This window comes from Artemia franciscana, chromosome 8, assembly GCF_032884065.1.
Source record: "Artemia franciscana chromosome 8, ASM3288406v1, whole genome shotgun sequence".
Lineage (NCBI taxonomy): Eukaryota > Metazoa > Arthropoda > Branchiopoda > Anostraca > Artemiidae > Artemia > Artemia franciscana.
In genome coordinates this window covers 34,711,535-34,728,817 of record NC_088870.1, presented here as the reverse complement: position 1 = coordinate 34,728,817, position 17,283 = coordinate 34,711,535, and the positions used below count along the sequence as shown (strand labels likewise).

Sequence of the window (17,283 nt, the reverse complement as noted above, 5' to 3'; positions counted from 1 at the left end):
CTTGAGAAGTAGAGGTGGGCTAGCAGTCCCACTTTTTTGCAGAAAAGTAAGCATGATGTACCTTGTATGAACCAAAATCACGAAAGTACTTTTCTACCTCTGTAATTGGAGGATTAAAGCGGGTCAGCGTTGCCTGAATCACCCTAACACCGATTCCTGTCCCAGTATTCTGCAAAAACAAGTGCATTTTGTACCTAGTTTGAACCACCTAATCAAAGTTTTGTGGATAAAAATAATTGAATAAGTGTAATGAGAAAGGAGGATTTTAGGGAAACTTGTTAGGTTAGGACTAAACCGCAAGGCTCTTCTTCTGTAGGTTTATCATGATTGCATTTACGGATTCATGTGTTTGATGTTATATGCTGTCATCTGTTGGTCTATGTTTTGTTCGTTTTGTTGCGCAGCCCTTGTTGGCTTTTGTACAAACAAATTATTATTATAATATAGGTACACGCTTAAATCGTTATATATTTTTTTCTTGTTTAAATTCTTGTACAAAAAGCAGTTTCCCTAAAAAATTCTAAAAACTTTCATACCTTTTGTAGATTTACGAAAATGTTTGATAAGAAAATACTAAAATTTGCAAAATTAACTCAGTTGATTTTAAATATAAGCAAGTTGTCATATTCTTTTATGAAAAAAAAAAACGATTAAAACAAAAGACTGAGATTGTGATTCATTAAATTAATTGTATGAATAATTTAAAAATACAAATTTGGTGTTATAGTTTTATGAAGGATCTACAATGAACAGAATTTAAATATCTAGTCTGGAAAATAAATAACCAATCTATGAATGAATAAGAAATTTAATGCTTAACGATTATTCATTATAATTCAACGAAAATTAATATGATCATTATTAACTTACTTCTATTGCTCAACCGAGTTAGTCATTTGCATCAATATTTGAATGTAGATGATGTGAGGGATTTATTCAGTTAAAATTTTAGATATAAGTAGGTTGTCCTAGTTATCCTTACCAGGTTTATTTTGCAGCCAATGAAACAGGAGACTGAGGCTTTTAAAATAGCTTCATGAATAGTATAGAAATTTTAAAATTGACTAGTCATAAATTAAATCCACACTAAATAAATTAAAATGATTTATTAAAAGAAAATAATGAACCTAAAATAAGTAAAGAATTCTTAACAAATTCAATTGTTAATAATGGAATTATGTATGATAAAATTATCTGTAAGTTTTTTAATTATTTGATTGAGACATTCAATTTTCATCAGTGTTTGAATGTAGATGACGTTGGAGTATTGAGTTACAATTTTAGATATGGTTTAATTATTCCTTCAACCTAAAATTAGGCTGATCTTAAATGTGTTCCAGCTGTACCTATTTTCTTTATCAGGCCTGTTCTGCAACCGGTTGAAAAAGAGACTGAGGTTGTTTTACGATTCCAAGACGCAGAGCCACTGAACCCTCCTGCTGTACAATTAGATGAAATGTCATTTGGGTATACCAAAGATAAAATCCTTTTGAAAAACGTCAATCTCACTGCTAGCAATGAATCAAGGATTTGCATTGTAAGTCATTATTTTTCTTAAATTTCAAGCTGGGAATGTAATAAACTGAGTAGAAATAAAACAGAAAAAAGAGGAAATTATGGTAAATAGGCTAAACAGTTTTTTGGCCGTAACTTTGCTATAGTATGGGAGCGAACTCATTTAACGACCCAAAGAGAAGGAATGAGAGGACTATTCACATATTCCTCAGTATTATAGTCTCTAATATCCACTGTAATGATAGAACTTCACCTCTACCACTTTTAACAAAATTCAACCATTTTTTGAAGTTGAAAGTTATTAAACACTTTAGAGATACTTGAATTTTGGTACATGGGTCTTCCCAGGTGTTGAACTGGCAAAAGGATAATCTTTTCGCGCTGAACGAATGATGAAATATGTAGGTTTTTTCGCATTTAGTGGGAAACTTCTTAAGAAGAAGAACATTATATTATCCGTAAATTTTGCACTGTGACACTTTTCAGGAAAAATGAAAACCTTGAAATTACTTTTCGTATTTTAACTCTTTCACATTCAGCAAAAATATTTGTACATTCAAATATTCCTTTTTAAATCCTGCCTATGTTATAATACCCTTTGTCTGAAACTCATTTCTGCCATTGTCTAAAATGTGGTCGTATCATTAATTAGTACTGTCGTCAACCCAATTTTAGATGTGCTACCAAGGGGTCCCATTTATGTCCGAAATTGGATCATGTCAAAGAATTAAGGAGGGGGTACCCCCCTAGATTTTCAAATTACCTTTTTTTGTATTTTCATTGAAAATTGAAAAAAACTAACCTAAAATGACCTTCCTTGGCTTTGAAAAATACCTTTTTTGCATTTTTATTAAAATAAAAGAAAAATGCCCCCCCCCACATTGTGCCGGTGGTCAGATCCATTCAAAATTCATTTTCACTTGATCGACTAATTCAATTTTTCGCTAAGATAGAAAATAGTCACCGTTTGGTTAAATCTTTCTACAGTTTTATTTTTTTCTATACAGCTAAAGATTGTTAAAGAAGCTTTCTGATTGGCTGACCTTGGCTGAATTCCAAAACTTAAGCTTTGAATTGAATTGGGCTTTGATGTTGACTGTCGCTAGTTCTGAAAGTAAACTAAATCTCAATCTATGGGTTTGACTTTTACTAAAATCTCAGTGGTATGGTAAAAACTTTATGAAATGCTAGTGAGCCTTTACCGTGTCTCACTGTCCAAAATAGGACGGTATCTTGATTGCGTAACTTTCTTTGTTCGAAGGTTTCATCTCTTCGTTAGCGGGTTAGTTTTATAAATCTGGAACGGTTAAATAGGACTTTTGTTACTGAATGTGAAATATATTCAAAATCGCAAATGGCATTTGCCATTGCCAAGGCTTGTATGCAAATTGGTACGAAAAATTCCAAAATATAAGCCCTTGGTCGGCTGATTCCTTTCCTAGTAAAGATGACCTTATTTCTGTGTATTAAAAAAAAAGAAAAAAAGAGCCTAATTACATACCAAGAATATGACAAACATTGAGTTGAGAAGTTTGACCTTGAAAGCTTGTGATTTGGGAAACTCAAATGAATAATTGCTCCTCAGAGGGACTCAAAGTTAAAAAGGCAAATGGCTTAGACTTAATAAACTAGTGTGTTCTTTAACGATGAAGACCACGCTGCCTTTTCATCATAAACACAAACAACAAGAAAAAACAACAACAGGGAATTTTTTCTTAAGACAGTAGTTACTTAGCCCTTAATGAATATTTGGACCCTATATCCAAGGACCGACCTCAGCAAGACAAATGAAAATATATAAAAAACACATTAAAATAAACCATTAAAGCTAAAATCTCTTTAAAACATTCCTAGCATCCTTCCTTTGGAAAGTTAAACAAGGACTTGATTGCTGAGGACGGCCCTTGGATATAGGTTCGAGATATTCATGTAGTATTGAGGTTCTACTACCTTAAGAAAAAATTCCCTGTTGTTTCTACTTGTTGTTTGTATTTGACATGAGACGTTCACTGACGTCTCATGTCAGTGAACATGAGAAGGACCGCTAGATGATAGATGTTGTTTGTTTTGTTTCTAATCCCTGCAAAAGTTTGCCATTGTTGCAGGTCTTGTCATTATGAATGGCCTGATTGACGGTTGAAAATCACAATATGTTACGTTTCAACATTGTCTGTTTAGCCAAATAACATAAAACTGAAAATACTGAAAATTCTCGTTTTGGTTCTTAAATTTAATCTGTTTCAGACTATGAATTTCAGACTATTCTTTCTTTGGATTCCATAGCCCTTAGGCAAGGCCGTATCCATTGGGGGTGAGGGGGGAGTTAGGAGGGTAGACTCCCCCTCCCCCGAAATGTTTGTCCGACTCGCAAAAACATAACAAAGATTTTGATGCTTTTATTTTGTTTTTTGTACTCCTCCCTTAAAAATCTTGGATAGGTTCTTGCCTATAGGGCTTGTTTTTTGCATTCAGTTTGATTGTATTCTGTCTGGTTTATTGTAGGTGGGAGAAAACGGTGCCGGTAAGACGACCCTTTTGAAAATTCTTGTTGGTGACCTGGAGGCAACTTCTGGATTTCGCCATTTAAATCGGAGCATACGACTTGGATATTTTAGCCAGCATTTTGTCGATAATTTAGATCTTAATTCCACTCCTGTAGACGCTATGAAGATGAAAGTTCCTGGTAAGTATTGAAAAAATATGACTCCTTTAGCGTTTATAACTATGTTTAAAGTAATAGCAAAGTGAGTATCAGACTAAGCTACCTGTTTTCAACTATAATTCTTGAGTCCAGTGACCCCTAGCTTTCTTCAGTGTTTTTTAGGATAAGTCTGGGGATGATTTTCCACCAGCTGTCTCGGTTCTGTACGAACATGTACTTAGAATTTCATGAGCTCAGCCAAGTGATTGCTCAGATAGTTTGCCGTAACCGAAGTTTGTAACCAAAGTGTGACCTGTGCCAGTATTAAGGGAAACTAAAACGATAGTTTTTATAACAATGTATACCAGAGGAAAGATAGCTACGCTGACCAAAGTCAACGCATTGTGTTCATAGTTGGGAGTTCATTTATTCAACAAAAGTTTGAACAAATAAGAAACTAAGTAAGAGGGATGCGTCTCTCGTATCTAATTTTTTTTTGCTACTTTATATAGAAGGTGTGGTCGTTTAAACTTGGAAAGGAGCTCATCCGATTGGAGGTGCAATCCTCCTTCCCCTCTCCTACCACCACCACCTTTTATCCTTAAGAAACCTGTCCCAACTATTGGACCAAGTTTTGAGATAATCAGCTCACACAGAATGAATGAAAATTCAAAAAGTATGCCTTTAGGGGAACGTAACCCACATATTCTAAATGCTAAAAGGTTTTGTCATTGCATTTTATATTTAGCAATTATGCAATTCTATTTCCGTTCATATTATGTAATCGGCCTGTTCTTAGGAATTTGAAAGAAAATATGGTAAACTTTATTAGAAAATGCGTACTTGTTTCACCTGACTAAACCTGAATCTTGCACGGAATTTAAATATATGATTGTAGACACAATAGGGCCCAAGACCCCCGTTTTGTAACGCCCCTCCCCTTTTAATATCAAAATTTTAGTAGGAAGATAGACGTGTTGCACCATGTTGAACCCGGAATCATGCCAAAAAATCCCAGTATGAGTGCGAAAATCGGCTGAATCCATGCTGCTCACTGGTTTGGTGCAAATATTTGCTAATACCAAACTAAAGAATTTCGGTTGCACGGTATGAAAACGAGCTAATTTTTCACTAAAGCGGGCTAGGTCCCGACTGTGTTCGAAAACCAGCTCAATCCTAGCTGTGGAATTTGTTGATTTGGAAAATAGAAGGGCGTTAATAGTCCTTCTCTCTCCCACAATCCCACGTTTTTCTTTTAATTTCTTATCAAAATTAAGCACGATATGCCTTGTTTGAACCAAACTACGCAAGTATTTCTAATTTCCATGATTCAGGGACCATAATGGGTCATTGGCCCCTAAATTACCGTACTCAGGGGCCAAATTTTTGCAAAAAGAACTTTTCAACCTGTATCATGGAAGGTTCCAATACCTGCGCCACTGCCAACTTTTCAGCTTTTTTGGTCTCTGATTGGCTTGAAAATTCTGAGCAACGGGATAGATACCTTGAAGTATCTAGGGCAATGGGATCATAGATTGATAATTTACAGTGGCATATGCACCTTCTCTGACACGTATATGAAAGTGATCTGACTCACTTGAAACTTATTATGGGGTATTTTGACAGAGTCAATGGATTTTCAGGGGAGCACGCTTCCTATCTTCAGCAGGATAGTACCCAGAAATTTGATGGTCACATATCTACGGTCAAGGAGGCTTCTTCTGGGAAAGTAGACTGCTCCTTCTTTTAGGTTAAGGTGCTAGCAGGATGTAAAGTTTAAAGACTCCGGGAATCTCTAAACTATTGAACTTCAAAATCTACTAGCTCTTGACTTTAAAAGTCATTGCTTTAAGGTTTCTTGGGAAGAGTCTTTGTGGGCTCGACCTTTTTGACGTCTTCTCTATCAAACTACCTCAGAGGCTTTCAATTTTTAGGAATAAATCCTAAGTAAATCAATCTGAATTTTCGAGATCCAACTATTTTTTAGCGCTTTAGAACTCTTATTTTAAATCCCGGCCAGATCCGGGGACATTGGGGGGAGTTGGAGGGGGAAACCGGAATTCTTGGAAAACATGAAAATCGAGGTCGTAAAAAATCGAGGTATCTTACGAATGGGCGACCTGATCTTAATAAAACTTGATATATAGAAGAATCTTATGTCTCAGACGCTCCATTTTCAATTCGAATCGGACCTGGGGACAAACTGGGTTGGAGGGGGGAAACAGAAATCTTGGAAATTGGTAATCTTGGAAAACGTTTAGAGAGGAGAGATCGGGATGAAACTTGATGGGAAGAATAAGCACAAGTTATAGATACGTGATTGACATAACTGGAACGGATCTGTTCTCTTTGGGGGAGCTGGGGGTTGTTAATTTGAAAAATTGAGGTATTTTTAACTTAAGAACGGGTGGCCGGATCTTAATGAAATTTGATATTTAGAAGAAACTCATCTGTTGATCTGTTGTTATTGGGGGGAGTTGGAAGGGAAAAGCAGAAATCTTGGAAAACGCTTAGAGTGGAGAGATCGGGATGAAACTTGGTAGGTGCAATAAGCAAATGTCGTAGATACGTGATTGATGTAACCGGACTGGATCTGCTCTCCTTGGGAGAGTTAAGGGGGGAGGGGGGTTCAGTGCTTTGGCGAGTTTGGTGCTTCTGGACGTGCTAGGACGATAAAAATTGGTAGGCGTGTCAGGGAGCTGCACAAATTGACTTGGTAAAGTCGTTTTACCCGATTTGACCATCTGGGGGGCTGAAGGGAGAGGAAAAATTAGAAAAATTGAGGTATTTTTAATTTACAAGTGGGTGAATGGATCTAAATGAATTTTGATATATAGAAGAACCTCGTGACTCAGAGCTCTTATTTTAAATCTCGACCGGCATTAAGCCTCTGATTTTCCTCTTAAATCAATCTATTGATTCTTAGAATTTTGCTAGAGCTCATACCATATGAGCACTTGGCTCTTCCAACCTCGTCACAAGTGCCATATGAGCTCTTTGTTTTTGTGTTCTCATAAAAGTCATTCCAAATATTGTCGAATTTAACCATGAATGTGAAACGGGAGAAACGGATTTTTTCCCTGCAAGACATGGTTGCATGGGCTATTCTGCAACTGATCTCATTGGGCACGGTTGCTGCAACATCTCACAGGGCACTGACATCGGAGATCTAGTTCTATGTTATATTTGAGACCAGAAGATTTTTTTTTGATTTTTCTGTTATTCTGCACTTACTCAATTTAGAAATTTGACTTAATTTCGAACCTCTTAGCCTTTTAGGGGCGGAGTGAAATTTCCAAATACTAAATCAGACTAATGCTTCTTTCATAAACTTTATAAAATAGTTCTCTGTAGTTTATTACTGTGTATTTCAATACTTTTTACAGCTATTTTATTTCTTTTTTATTATTTTTGAGCAAATGTTCGTCTGTTCATCATATATAAACTGGTATACCCTGATTTTGTAAAATATCCAAAATAGCTGAATGAGATGAAACAACATATAAAATAAAATGTATATTTTGGGATTTTTGTGGATGGAGTGATAAGGTTTTGAAAAAAAAAATGTGAGGTTACTCGTGTTTATAAATTAAAGTTTTATATCTAATATATTTGGATTTTTATTTGCAGGGAAAACTGTAGAGGAATATAGACGATTGCTTGGTAGTTTTGGAATATCCGGTGACAAAGCTTTGCAAAAGGTAGTTAGTTTATCTGGAGGACAGAAATGCAGAGTTGCACTGGCTGTTATGGCAGCAACTAGACCCAATTTCCTAATGCTTGATGAACCTACTAATCATTTGGATATAGAAACGATTGAAGCTCTTGGAAAGGCTATTGATAAATTCTCGGTAAGTAGAAGCCTTAATTGCATGTTAATATCAATAAGACAGCGCATACGTTTTCATTTTTCAGGGTGGAGGGGTGGTTCAGATAGGTTTGACCCAGTTCTAGTATTCCAAGCATAAATAGTTCTTGATTTTTAGAATTATTTCAAGCATATTGAGTGAGGGTTGGCTCTCGCCCTCCTCCGTGTAAGTTTTGCGCCAATTTTATTAAAGACACAGTTTTTTTTTTCTTTGAAACACATCGTTGTGCCTAAAGGATATTGAGAGATTAGGATTATTCAATGACATTAGGAGAGATAGAGACTAGGATTAGGATTGTCTGCTGCAAAGGCTGCAAAGGGTCAACCAAATGACATACTAGGTGTTTATTCTAATAAATAATATTCGGAATTTTAAGCCAATTAGTTTTTACTGGATTATCCATTGTAATCATACGTGACGGTGTTAGGGTGCCAACGTAAAGTTTCCAACGTGACGGCGTCGGCCAGCATCAATCAATATTTTGCTAAATTTTTTTTACGTGTTTACAGTTACAGATTGAGCAATCGTTTTTGCCCCGTCAGGTAAAAAAAAAGAAAGAAAAGCAGACTCACCGTATCTTGGCGGCAGAATGAAATGTTTCATTTTCTGAAATTTGCGAAAATGATTCTAATTGCTTGAAAAACATAATGTTTTCCTATTATTTTAAATATCAACAGATACGTGATTTAATATCAGTGTGAGTCAAAGCAATGTCACTAAGTGACAATAATGTGGAAACTTAATAATAATTCGGAAGTATGTTAGTCATCGAGAATAGAAACGGTTATTCTGGAATAATATTTTACTCGTAGTACATTTGTAATAGAACACCCTTCCAGTATAAAAATGGCTTTAAACAACTTTTCTTTCAGACCGGCTAATAAAATTGCAGGAGGAAACCCCGTTTTGTCCTATTCTTTTTTTTCTGTGTAGCCAAAATTAGCTTTTTACGGAAAAATGGTTAGGGTTTCAATCTCTGTGGTTTTTACATGGTTTGCGGACCTCAGGCAGGATTGATGAACACAAAATTAATTTTCGATGGCTGCAGTAGTTCTTGCCTGGAGCTGTAAAAGGGGTTTACGCATTTCCTTCAGCTTGAGCGTACACTGTTCAAGCTGAAGTGGACCTCTAAACTCGAGGACTCTCTGAAAGTCGTTTACCAAGCTTCTGTTTCTTAGACCCATATTTTTCTATCGAGTGAAAAGCAGTGTTTTTACTGGCTAGTAGCCAGGGACCAGTTTCAAATGGGGGTTGAACTCAAGCCCGTATCAAGGGTTTTTTCGAGAGAGGGGAGGGGGGGGGTAATTTTTTTTTTTACGTATCAAAAATATTTTATATGTATTTTTGATACTTTTTTACCAGACGGACAAAAAATTGCGTTTGGAGGGGGGTCAAACACCCTAACCCTTCCGTACTGCCTCGGGTGGAATAAATTCTGAATGTGTTGAAATCTACAACGACTCCCTGGTCCCACTACCGAGGCAACTTCTAAAAGAATAGATCGAAAAATGCATAGAACGGAGGCGTCTTTCCACTTGTTTAAAAGCTAAGCTATCTAGTGTTACTGGCCATTTCTGCACGTGATTTTGGTTGAGCTTGTCCTTTCATTTTCTATGTTTGGACGAATTTAGAAGGACAAAATCAGATTTGGCTCCTTAACTTCAATAGTTATCCCAGTGCTAAAGGCATCGGTGATTATCCTTTGCTTTTTTCTTTGTAGTGTTACTAGAAAGTTGACCTGCATCAAGGTAACCATTGCTGAGCCGAGGCGCTAGACTTTTTTTCTGTTGTTTACCAGTGATTGTTGATAAGCTGGCTAGAGGGTTTCTCAAGCTGGAAAATAAGCTACTGATCGATGAAATGTTGCTGTATTTCGCAAAACCTGTGTTTTGTGTGAAAATATATTAGTATGACCCTTGACACTCGAATAACATCGAATGCATGTTCTTGACGATGATGAAAATAGCTTCCTAGCCTGGCGCTTATGCTGTAGTTTATTTCGTTTGAGGTAGAACTTCGAAGAAAAATGTAAAAGTAGGTGATTTAACCCCCCCCCCTCATTCGAAAGAAAGTTTTGGATTAGTCTTGTTTTTCAAGTTAGATCATAAAATCTATTCAACAGATGTAAATATGGAGTGAACCTTAGTACAAATTTGGAACACCATATCAGCACTTAAATGACATTGAATAGGAATGTCAATAATCGAGGGAAGAATATGATAGGAGAGATGGAGAAAGAGGGGTACTTTTGCTGGTACACTGCGAAATCTTCCTTTGATATTAAACATTGCATTGTTTTTCCTTCCAGGGAGGTTTGATACTTGTTTCTCACGACGAGAGGCTTATTCGTATGGTATGCAAAGAGCTATGGCTTTGTGCGGATGGAGTAGTCAGATCAATTGAAGGTGGATTTGATGAATATCGCAAACTTGTTGAAGACGAATTAAAAGCGCAATAAACTTTGTCAAGGAGACTATACGTCAGTTCGTTGTGGAGGTTCAAATTTACAGAGTTCGGAAAATGTTATTTTATTAAATACACGATGGATCTAAGAACTTGATGTCGACTTATCATTTATGGAAGATATTTTTTTCATTGTCTTTTTTACTTAATGATAATTCAAAGTTGGCAGTCATCCAAGTGTGTAGCTACGTCAATGAGCAAAATATAGATTCTGGTGTGTAATTTTACAGATATGAAGGTCAAGTTGAGGCTTTTAAGGTTTAACCATAACCGGCTGTAAACCAAGGCATCGTATTTACTTTTTGATCCCGATCAAAGCCATGCTTAAAATACTCTCAAGATTAAAAAATGGCCAAATTTGAAGTTGAACCTAATTTTTCGCTTAATTTTATTTCTTTGCATTTCTTTTTCTTTACATTTTCTGTTTCTTTACATGTTTTATACATTATAGCTACATTATTGTGCAAACTTGAGACTCTGCGTCGCCGTCTTTCACCTCGTGAGAGTAAAAGGGTGCTAGTGTCATAGCTAAGTGTGCAGCTTTCTTAAAAGTTATTTTCTTTTCACTTTCTTTGCATTCTTCTCCAACAGAAACATCTTCTTCAGGCTTGAAGGAAAATTCTTGAATTTTGTAGCCATTTTCATGCTGGAATATAAAGTTTTAGTTGATATCTGTTCTAACGAACACAAAGTTTAAGCTAGCAGTAGACGAGATAGTGTTGCAGCCCAAATACTAGCTGACGTTTTGTAGTTTTTTTTTATTTAGATACAGAAGGGGATTTATGCTTACAAAATTGTATGTGAGGGTCATAATTATTCGTTATGTCACTCTTATTGTATCTTCATAAGCAATTAGACAACGCCAGGGGAGAGAAAGTTGGCTTTTACCATCTATGGTTATGGTAGAGGCGCAAGGAGATTTGTGGTTTCAATGGAAATAATTGAATATATAGGTAAACTATTATTAATGATAGGGATGCTGTTTATGAAGCCAATCTTTTGATTAAGGCAATTGGGCAACCCAATTACTATTTGCCAATGGGTCACACAAGCAAAAACTTATATATATATACATATATATATATATATATATATATATATATAAATAAATAAATAATAAATAAATATATTGGAAAAACCCGTCACAATTGAACAAAAGACGGATAAAAAACAAAAGAGAAGAAAACGCACATACAAAACACAACGAAACTTCTTGAAATGAAAATAATCACGAAGGAACTATAATACAACTATGTAAGAATGGCGGTCCACTGGTGGTTACTCGCTTCTACTCTATCACGGTACTTTTCAAGACACGCTTCCACCGCAGTAAATGGGTCAGGTACTGAATACCGCCTCGTTAGGTAAGAATTACTTGTTCTTAATGGCATCTCAAGTAGGAACTTGAGGTACCTGAAGAATATTCTTCTTATAGTTACTTTATTCGAATTTGTAAGTAACTTCCAGAACGGCGAAACGTAAAGAACATGGGGTAAGGCAACAGCAACAAATATTTGTGCACGCAGCGACCTATTTAGATTACGCTTGGAGGAAACCGAAGCTCCATAAGCTGACCTGATCTTCTTCTCGATGTGCTTTACAAGCAGTGCTCGTGTATGCTGAAGAGTTTCACCGATCGGCAGACCCAGGTATACAATTGACTTAGAGGGCATGACCACCTGTGACCCTAGTTGGATTTCGGGTTGAGAGGCATTCCAGTTAAATAACAGTACTTCACATTTTGTCACATTAAAACTCAACCCAATTTCATCATACTCCATCTCCAAAATTTTAAAGTTAGATTCCAAAGAAGACAAAATTCTTGAAAAGTTTAGAAGGTCATCTGCAAACCCAACTAGGGACACGTCAATGCCTTTAAAAATACAGCAAGGGGCCACTTTTGACTGGGCCGTCGATATGCTGTTGTTGAACAGATCAGGTGATGATACGGCTCCCTGTTTTATACCTTTCTTCACCACAGCAAACCTACGACTTAATTTACCTGACAGTTTAATACGGACCTTGAGCCTACTATACATGTCGTTCAAGGGTTTGACAATAGCACGGTCAACTCCGGACTTTCTCAGCTCAACCATATTCTGAGAATGGATACCCGAATCAAAAGCCCGCCGTACATCATATTCACCTATAGCTAGGCTTTCTTTCGAAATGTGGGCATCCAGTAGAACATTTGCAGCTACATGCAAGGCATGGGCACATCCTAAGCCAGCTTGGAATCCAAACTGGTGGGGAGGCACTTTACAACTAGCTTTAATGTCCGAAATTATGAGCTTTTCAAATAGCTTGCAAAACACAGATGATACAGTAATGGGTCTGTATGACGATGGTTCATGAGCAGGTTTACCCTTTTTCAAAACTGGAGTGATCACACCTAAACAGAAAATGTCCGGTACAATACCATGTGTTAGTATAATTTGGTAAGCTATTGCTAAATGCTCCGATAGAACTGGACCACCATTCAGTATGTGTAGAGCACAGATTTGGTCGGCACCGGCGGATAATTTCTTCTTTAATTTTTGACAAAGGTGGGTTATTTTCGCACTAGAAATCACGAGGTAATTATGCTCTTTCGTCATAAGCTGATCGAGCTCTTCGCTAAACTTTTTATTTTTCACTTCATCTGGTGGGGAGAATTCAGCAGCAAAATAATCTACCCATATTTCCTCATCTATATCACTAGCATTTTGTCCCGTACTTTCTACAGGCCTGGCACGGAGCTTCCAGACCAAATTAGGGTTTTCAATGATTTTTGAAACTGTTTCCCGTTTGAGGCTACTACGATGTTTTCGTAGCTCTTTCGCGAACCGCCGTTTTGTATAAACCCGCAATTCATTGACTACCCCGCTTCTTGGCCGGTCGCACTCGTGCCAAACCCCCAGCCAGAACTTGGCAGCTGCTCTTGCCTTCACAAGCTCACTGTTAGAGGCCCATCCTTTCACTCGCGACCCACGTCGGACGCTACGTAATGGGACAGCAACCCTTTCAGCTACTCTCAAGGAGTGGCAAATTTCGTAGAAATACATGTTCAGTTGCAGGCGTATCTCGCTTTCCGTTAGGTCACAATCCCACTGTAGGAGGTGGAAAGGCACTTTAATTTTCTTCAAAATTTGTTCACAATTGAGTTGGAACTGCTCACGGACTACTTTTTTCCAATCACGTGCTGGCTCAGGCTTGGTTTTTGGAGCACACTGGGGACTGACGGCTGGTATTGCAAAAGAGAGAGGTAAATGATCCGAATAGGCACCGTCAGATCCAACCGAGACTGACTCTAGGTCCAGTTTGTAAGTTACTACATGATCAAGATTTGAGACGGTTTTTGCGGTACTGATATAGGAATAGCACTTATCCTTCTTAGCAACTTTAAATCCGCTTGGTAAGGCGTTCAGCAATAGTACAGCCCGAGGGCAGGAATGATCGTCGAGATTGCAGTTAAAGTCACCAAGAATTATAACAGGGCATGATTTCTGGACTAAACTGAGGAGGCACTTTCCGAGCTTCTGGCATGCTTTTGCAAACTTCTTTTCTGAAGCGATGTCATTGTAATTGGTTGGTAAATAAACATTTACGAAAAACACGCCATGCATTTTGGCAGCTTGGAACCATTCATTCTGCTCGACACACACGGGGGGCCCCGAGTTAGAGCGCGTGATTATGGCTAGGCCACCAGAGGGACGACCCCGAGTCCCAGATCTTCGCGCAGGTTGAACGAGGTAATGCATATCCGAGGAAAACTTTAGAAGGTTTACACTATCATCGGTCAGAAAGTGTTCCTGTATGCAAATACAGTTATATTCTTTAGAAAGGTCAGTTAGAAGGGGGATTCTGTCCAACACTTTACCGTTCATATTCCAGCAGAATATTCGATTTTCCATTTACGTGCTAGTGTTAGGCTGGGCTTTGTTAAAGGGACAAGCAGCATGGTAGCAAGAGTGTCTACTAGAGCCGCAGTTTAGGCATTTTTGCGGATTACTACATGGGTTGTCCTTACTAGAGCTGTGACCATCGCCACCGCAGCGCGAACACCTTTCTGGTTGCGAACAGTCAGCTGCTAAATGACCAACAGCATGGCACTTGAAACACCTCCTCGGTAGAAAGCGGAACTCTTCAATCCTGAACAGTTCTAAACAAATCTTCAGCGGGTTCGCGATAGCGTTTTCAAGTGTTTGTCGACTTGCATAGAATAACTTGAACGCTCTCGTAGATCCGCATTGCGCCACTTTGTCGCAACCAGCAATTTGACAGAGTTCACTCTCGCTAACTGATGAGGGTACTCTTTTCATGATACCGACAAACTGGGGAACTTTGACTTTAGTGGTTATGTTCTTCCTTTTCATTGCTTCTGCAAGTTGGGTAGCGGCATCTCGAGACTGGACAAGAATCTTCCATTCATCGTTGCTACGTTTCAGAGTAAGAGAATCGGAGCTTACGTCGCTAGGGCAAACCTTTGCAAAGAAGTCTTTCCGGGATTGTGGGGACGTTAACTCAGGCGGCATATCGTTTGCTTTCACAACCACCGAGTAAAGTGGCTTTGATGGCGGATTCGCTGCTGAACGGGGAGTGGGTGAGCCCTGGGAAATAGCGTCGCTTATGGTAGTACATTGCTGCGATACCCCGGCGAGCTGCTGAGCACACTGTTCAGATGCAAGTTTGATCTTATCCGCGATAGCCCCTAATCCGGCATCAAACTTTCGACACATCTCGTTTACTTTTATTCTCACGCAGGCACTGACTTCATCAGGGCAGGTGGGCACTTCCTGCGGATCAAAAATTACGAAAGTAGGCAAGGGCTTTTTCTCTTTAGCGCAAAGGGCTAGGATTTTCGCCATTTCCATCACGTTATCAGAATCGTTTGCCGTTTTCCGATAGACGTAATCATAACCAATCTCATTGGCAAGCGTTATAAGTTTCTCCTTCGCACTAAGAATTTCAGCATGATCAAAGAACTCCACAGCTCGCTTAACAATGCTTTCAATTTTGTTCCCCGCTTGCATGGATCGCGTGAGAAAGTTCAGTACAGCATTGCGTACGAGAGTCCCCATTGCTTACGTCACAGCATTCAACGCAATTTTCGGATAGCGTACACAAGTATAAGGGAAGCGTCGGGACCTGCTCACCTATTCCCCGCAATTTAAGGGTAACTAAATACCAGCAGGTACGTACGGCTCTTGCGGCAGGCACCCGCCCCTCTTCTGCTTACAACCTGTGTACGTTTACCTATCGGGAATATTATTTCGCGGCTCGCTTTGCATGGAAAATTCTTCAAAAGAATTTGATTTTAGATCCAGATAATTCTTCAGACAACCAATCCTCACTCGACAGCCGATGAAATTCAGCAAAGTAACCTTGACTAGACTGAAGCCTATGCTGAAGTCATTTACTATCTAAATCTCTTGACAGAGGTCTTGTAAGTTTAGCCTAATTAGACAAACACATTTAAATCACACAATCTTCAATTCTCTGGTCTGTTGGTGGCTTTTTGACGAAATTTCACTGGACTTTGAATATGATAACCAAACTTTCCAAACGTTTTCGGCTGCCGACTTTTTGGCTGATTTTTCAAATTCGCCCAAAAGAAATTATATTGGCAACTTCGGAGCGGCAACAGCGACAAAGAAAAGTCGAAATCAGGACACGTTGAAATCTCTAGGGAATTACACTTATATATCACCAACTAAAAACAAATCAAACACAATAAAAATCCAAGGTAAGTAAGTATAGTATAACACTTTAGGGTCTATTAATAAGGAAAATAACACACTAGGTATGGAAAAATGTCTTTGACTCACTATTTGAGGCAATAATCCACAATTAGAAATTATATATAATATATATATATATATATATATATATATATATATATATATATATATATATATAAAGTTGTTTATATTACATAAAACTGCGTACTCAAAAATTTCTTTTCTTACATCATCACAATAAGCACATGACAAAGCACGAGCACTAATAGTCAAGAGAAGATAAAAAGAAAATACTAAAAAAAAGGTCTAGTAAGTCAAAGGCCATTTTTTAATCTCTGCTTATTTACTTATTTGTCATTGTAAGGGAAGTACAAAAGCGAGGAGAAAGCTCTTTATAACTCGCTTTCTAACTACTACTACTACTAACAACTCGCCGAGCACCAAGCCGCCTGAGGCCAACACAGCTACGTACGCTCTTCCTTCATTCTAATCTCTTAAATCCACTCTCTTTAAACCCTCCCAGGAAGTTCCCATTTACCTTAAATCATTCTTTATGGTATCCTCCCACCCCAGCCGCGGATGACCTACTTCCGTTTAGTCCTTGACGGTTGGTCGAGAAAGACAATCTTCGACAGTCTGTCATCCGCAGAACGTGCCCAAGCTATCTCAACCTTTCTCTCATTATAGCCCTAAAAAATAGGATTTAACCGCACTTTTCGTACAGCCTACTGTTTGAAATACGGTTGGTCAGCCGGTTACCCAGAACAAACCGTAGGCAATTTCTCTGGAAAACTTCTAGCAAATCTTCATTTGCTTTTCGGAGCGGCCATGCTTTAGAACCATATTTCACCACTGTCATCACTGTAGCTTCCAATATTCTAGTCTTGGTTTGCAGACTCATCTCCCTATTCGTCCAAACTTTTTCAACTTTGAAAAAAACACCCTGAACCTTGGCTATTCTACTTTTAACATCTTCACTGCTCCCACCGTCTTTACTAATAATAATACCAAGGTAAGTGAAGCTGTCCACCTGATCAATCTTTTCGTTACCCAAAGTCTAACTGAATTTTCTAAG

At 38.0% G+C, this 17,283-nt stretch overlaps 2 protein-coding genes across 4 annotated transcripts in view; one reads left to right on the top strand and one right to left on the bottom strand.

The window, feature by feature from the left end:
* LOC136030338 (ATP-binding cassette sub-family F member 3-like) overlaps window positions 1–10,580 on the top strand; it is a 44,477-nt gene extending 33,897 nt beyond the window's left edge. The window contains exons 10-13 of the mRNA XM_065709255.1: window positions 1,363–1,537; window positions 4,018–4,198; window positions 7,787–8,007; window positions 10,334–10,580. Of these exons, the coding sequence (XP_065565327.1) occupies window positions 1,363–1,537; window positions 4,018–4,198; window positions 7,787–8,007; window positions 10,334–10,483 (727 nt within the window). The 3' untranslated portion in view covers window positions 10,484–10,580. The remainder of the gene's footprint in view (window positions 1–1,362; window positions 1,538–4,017; window positions 4,199–7,786; window positions 8,008–10,333) is intronic.
* A 274-nt stretch (window positions 10,581–10,854) lies between these two features.
* LOC136030337 (NACHT and WD repeat domain-containing protein 2-like) overlaps window positions 10,855–17,283 on the bottom strand; it is a 195,887-nt gene continuing 189,458 nt past the window's right edge. For all 3 annotated transcript variants that reach the window (XM_065709251.1, XM_065709254.1, XM_065709252.1), the window contains one exon: window positions 10,855–11,134. In XM_065709251.1, the coding sequence (XP_065565323.1) occupies window positions 10,940–11,134 (195 nt within the window). In that variant the 3' untranslated portion in view covers window positions 10,855–10,939. The remainder of the gene's footprint in view (window positions 11,135–17,283) is intronic.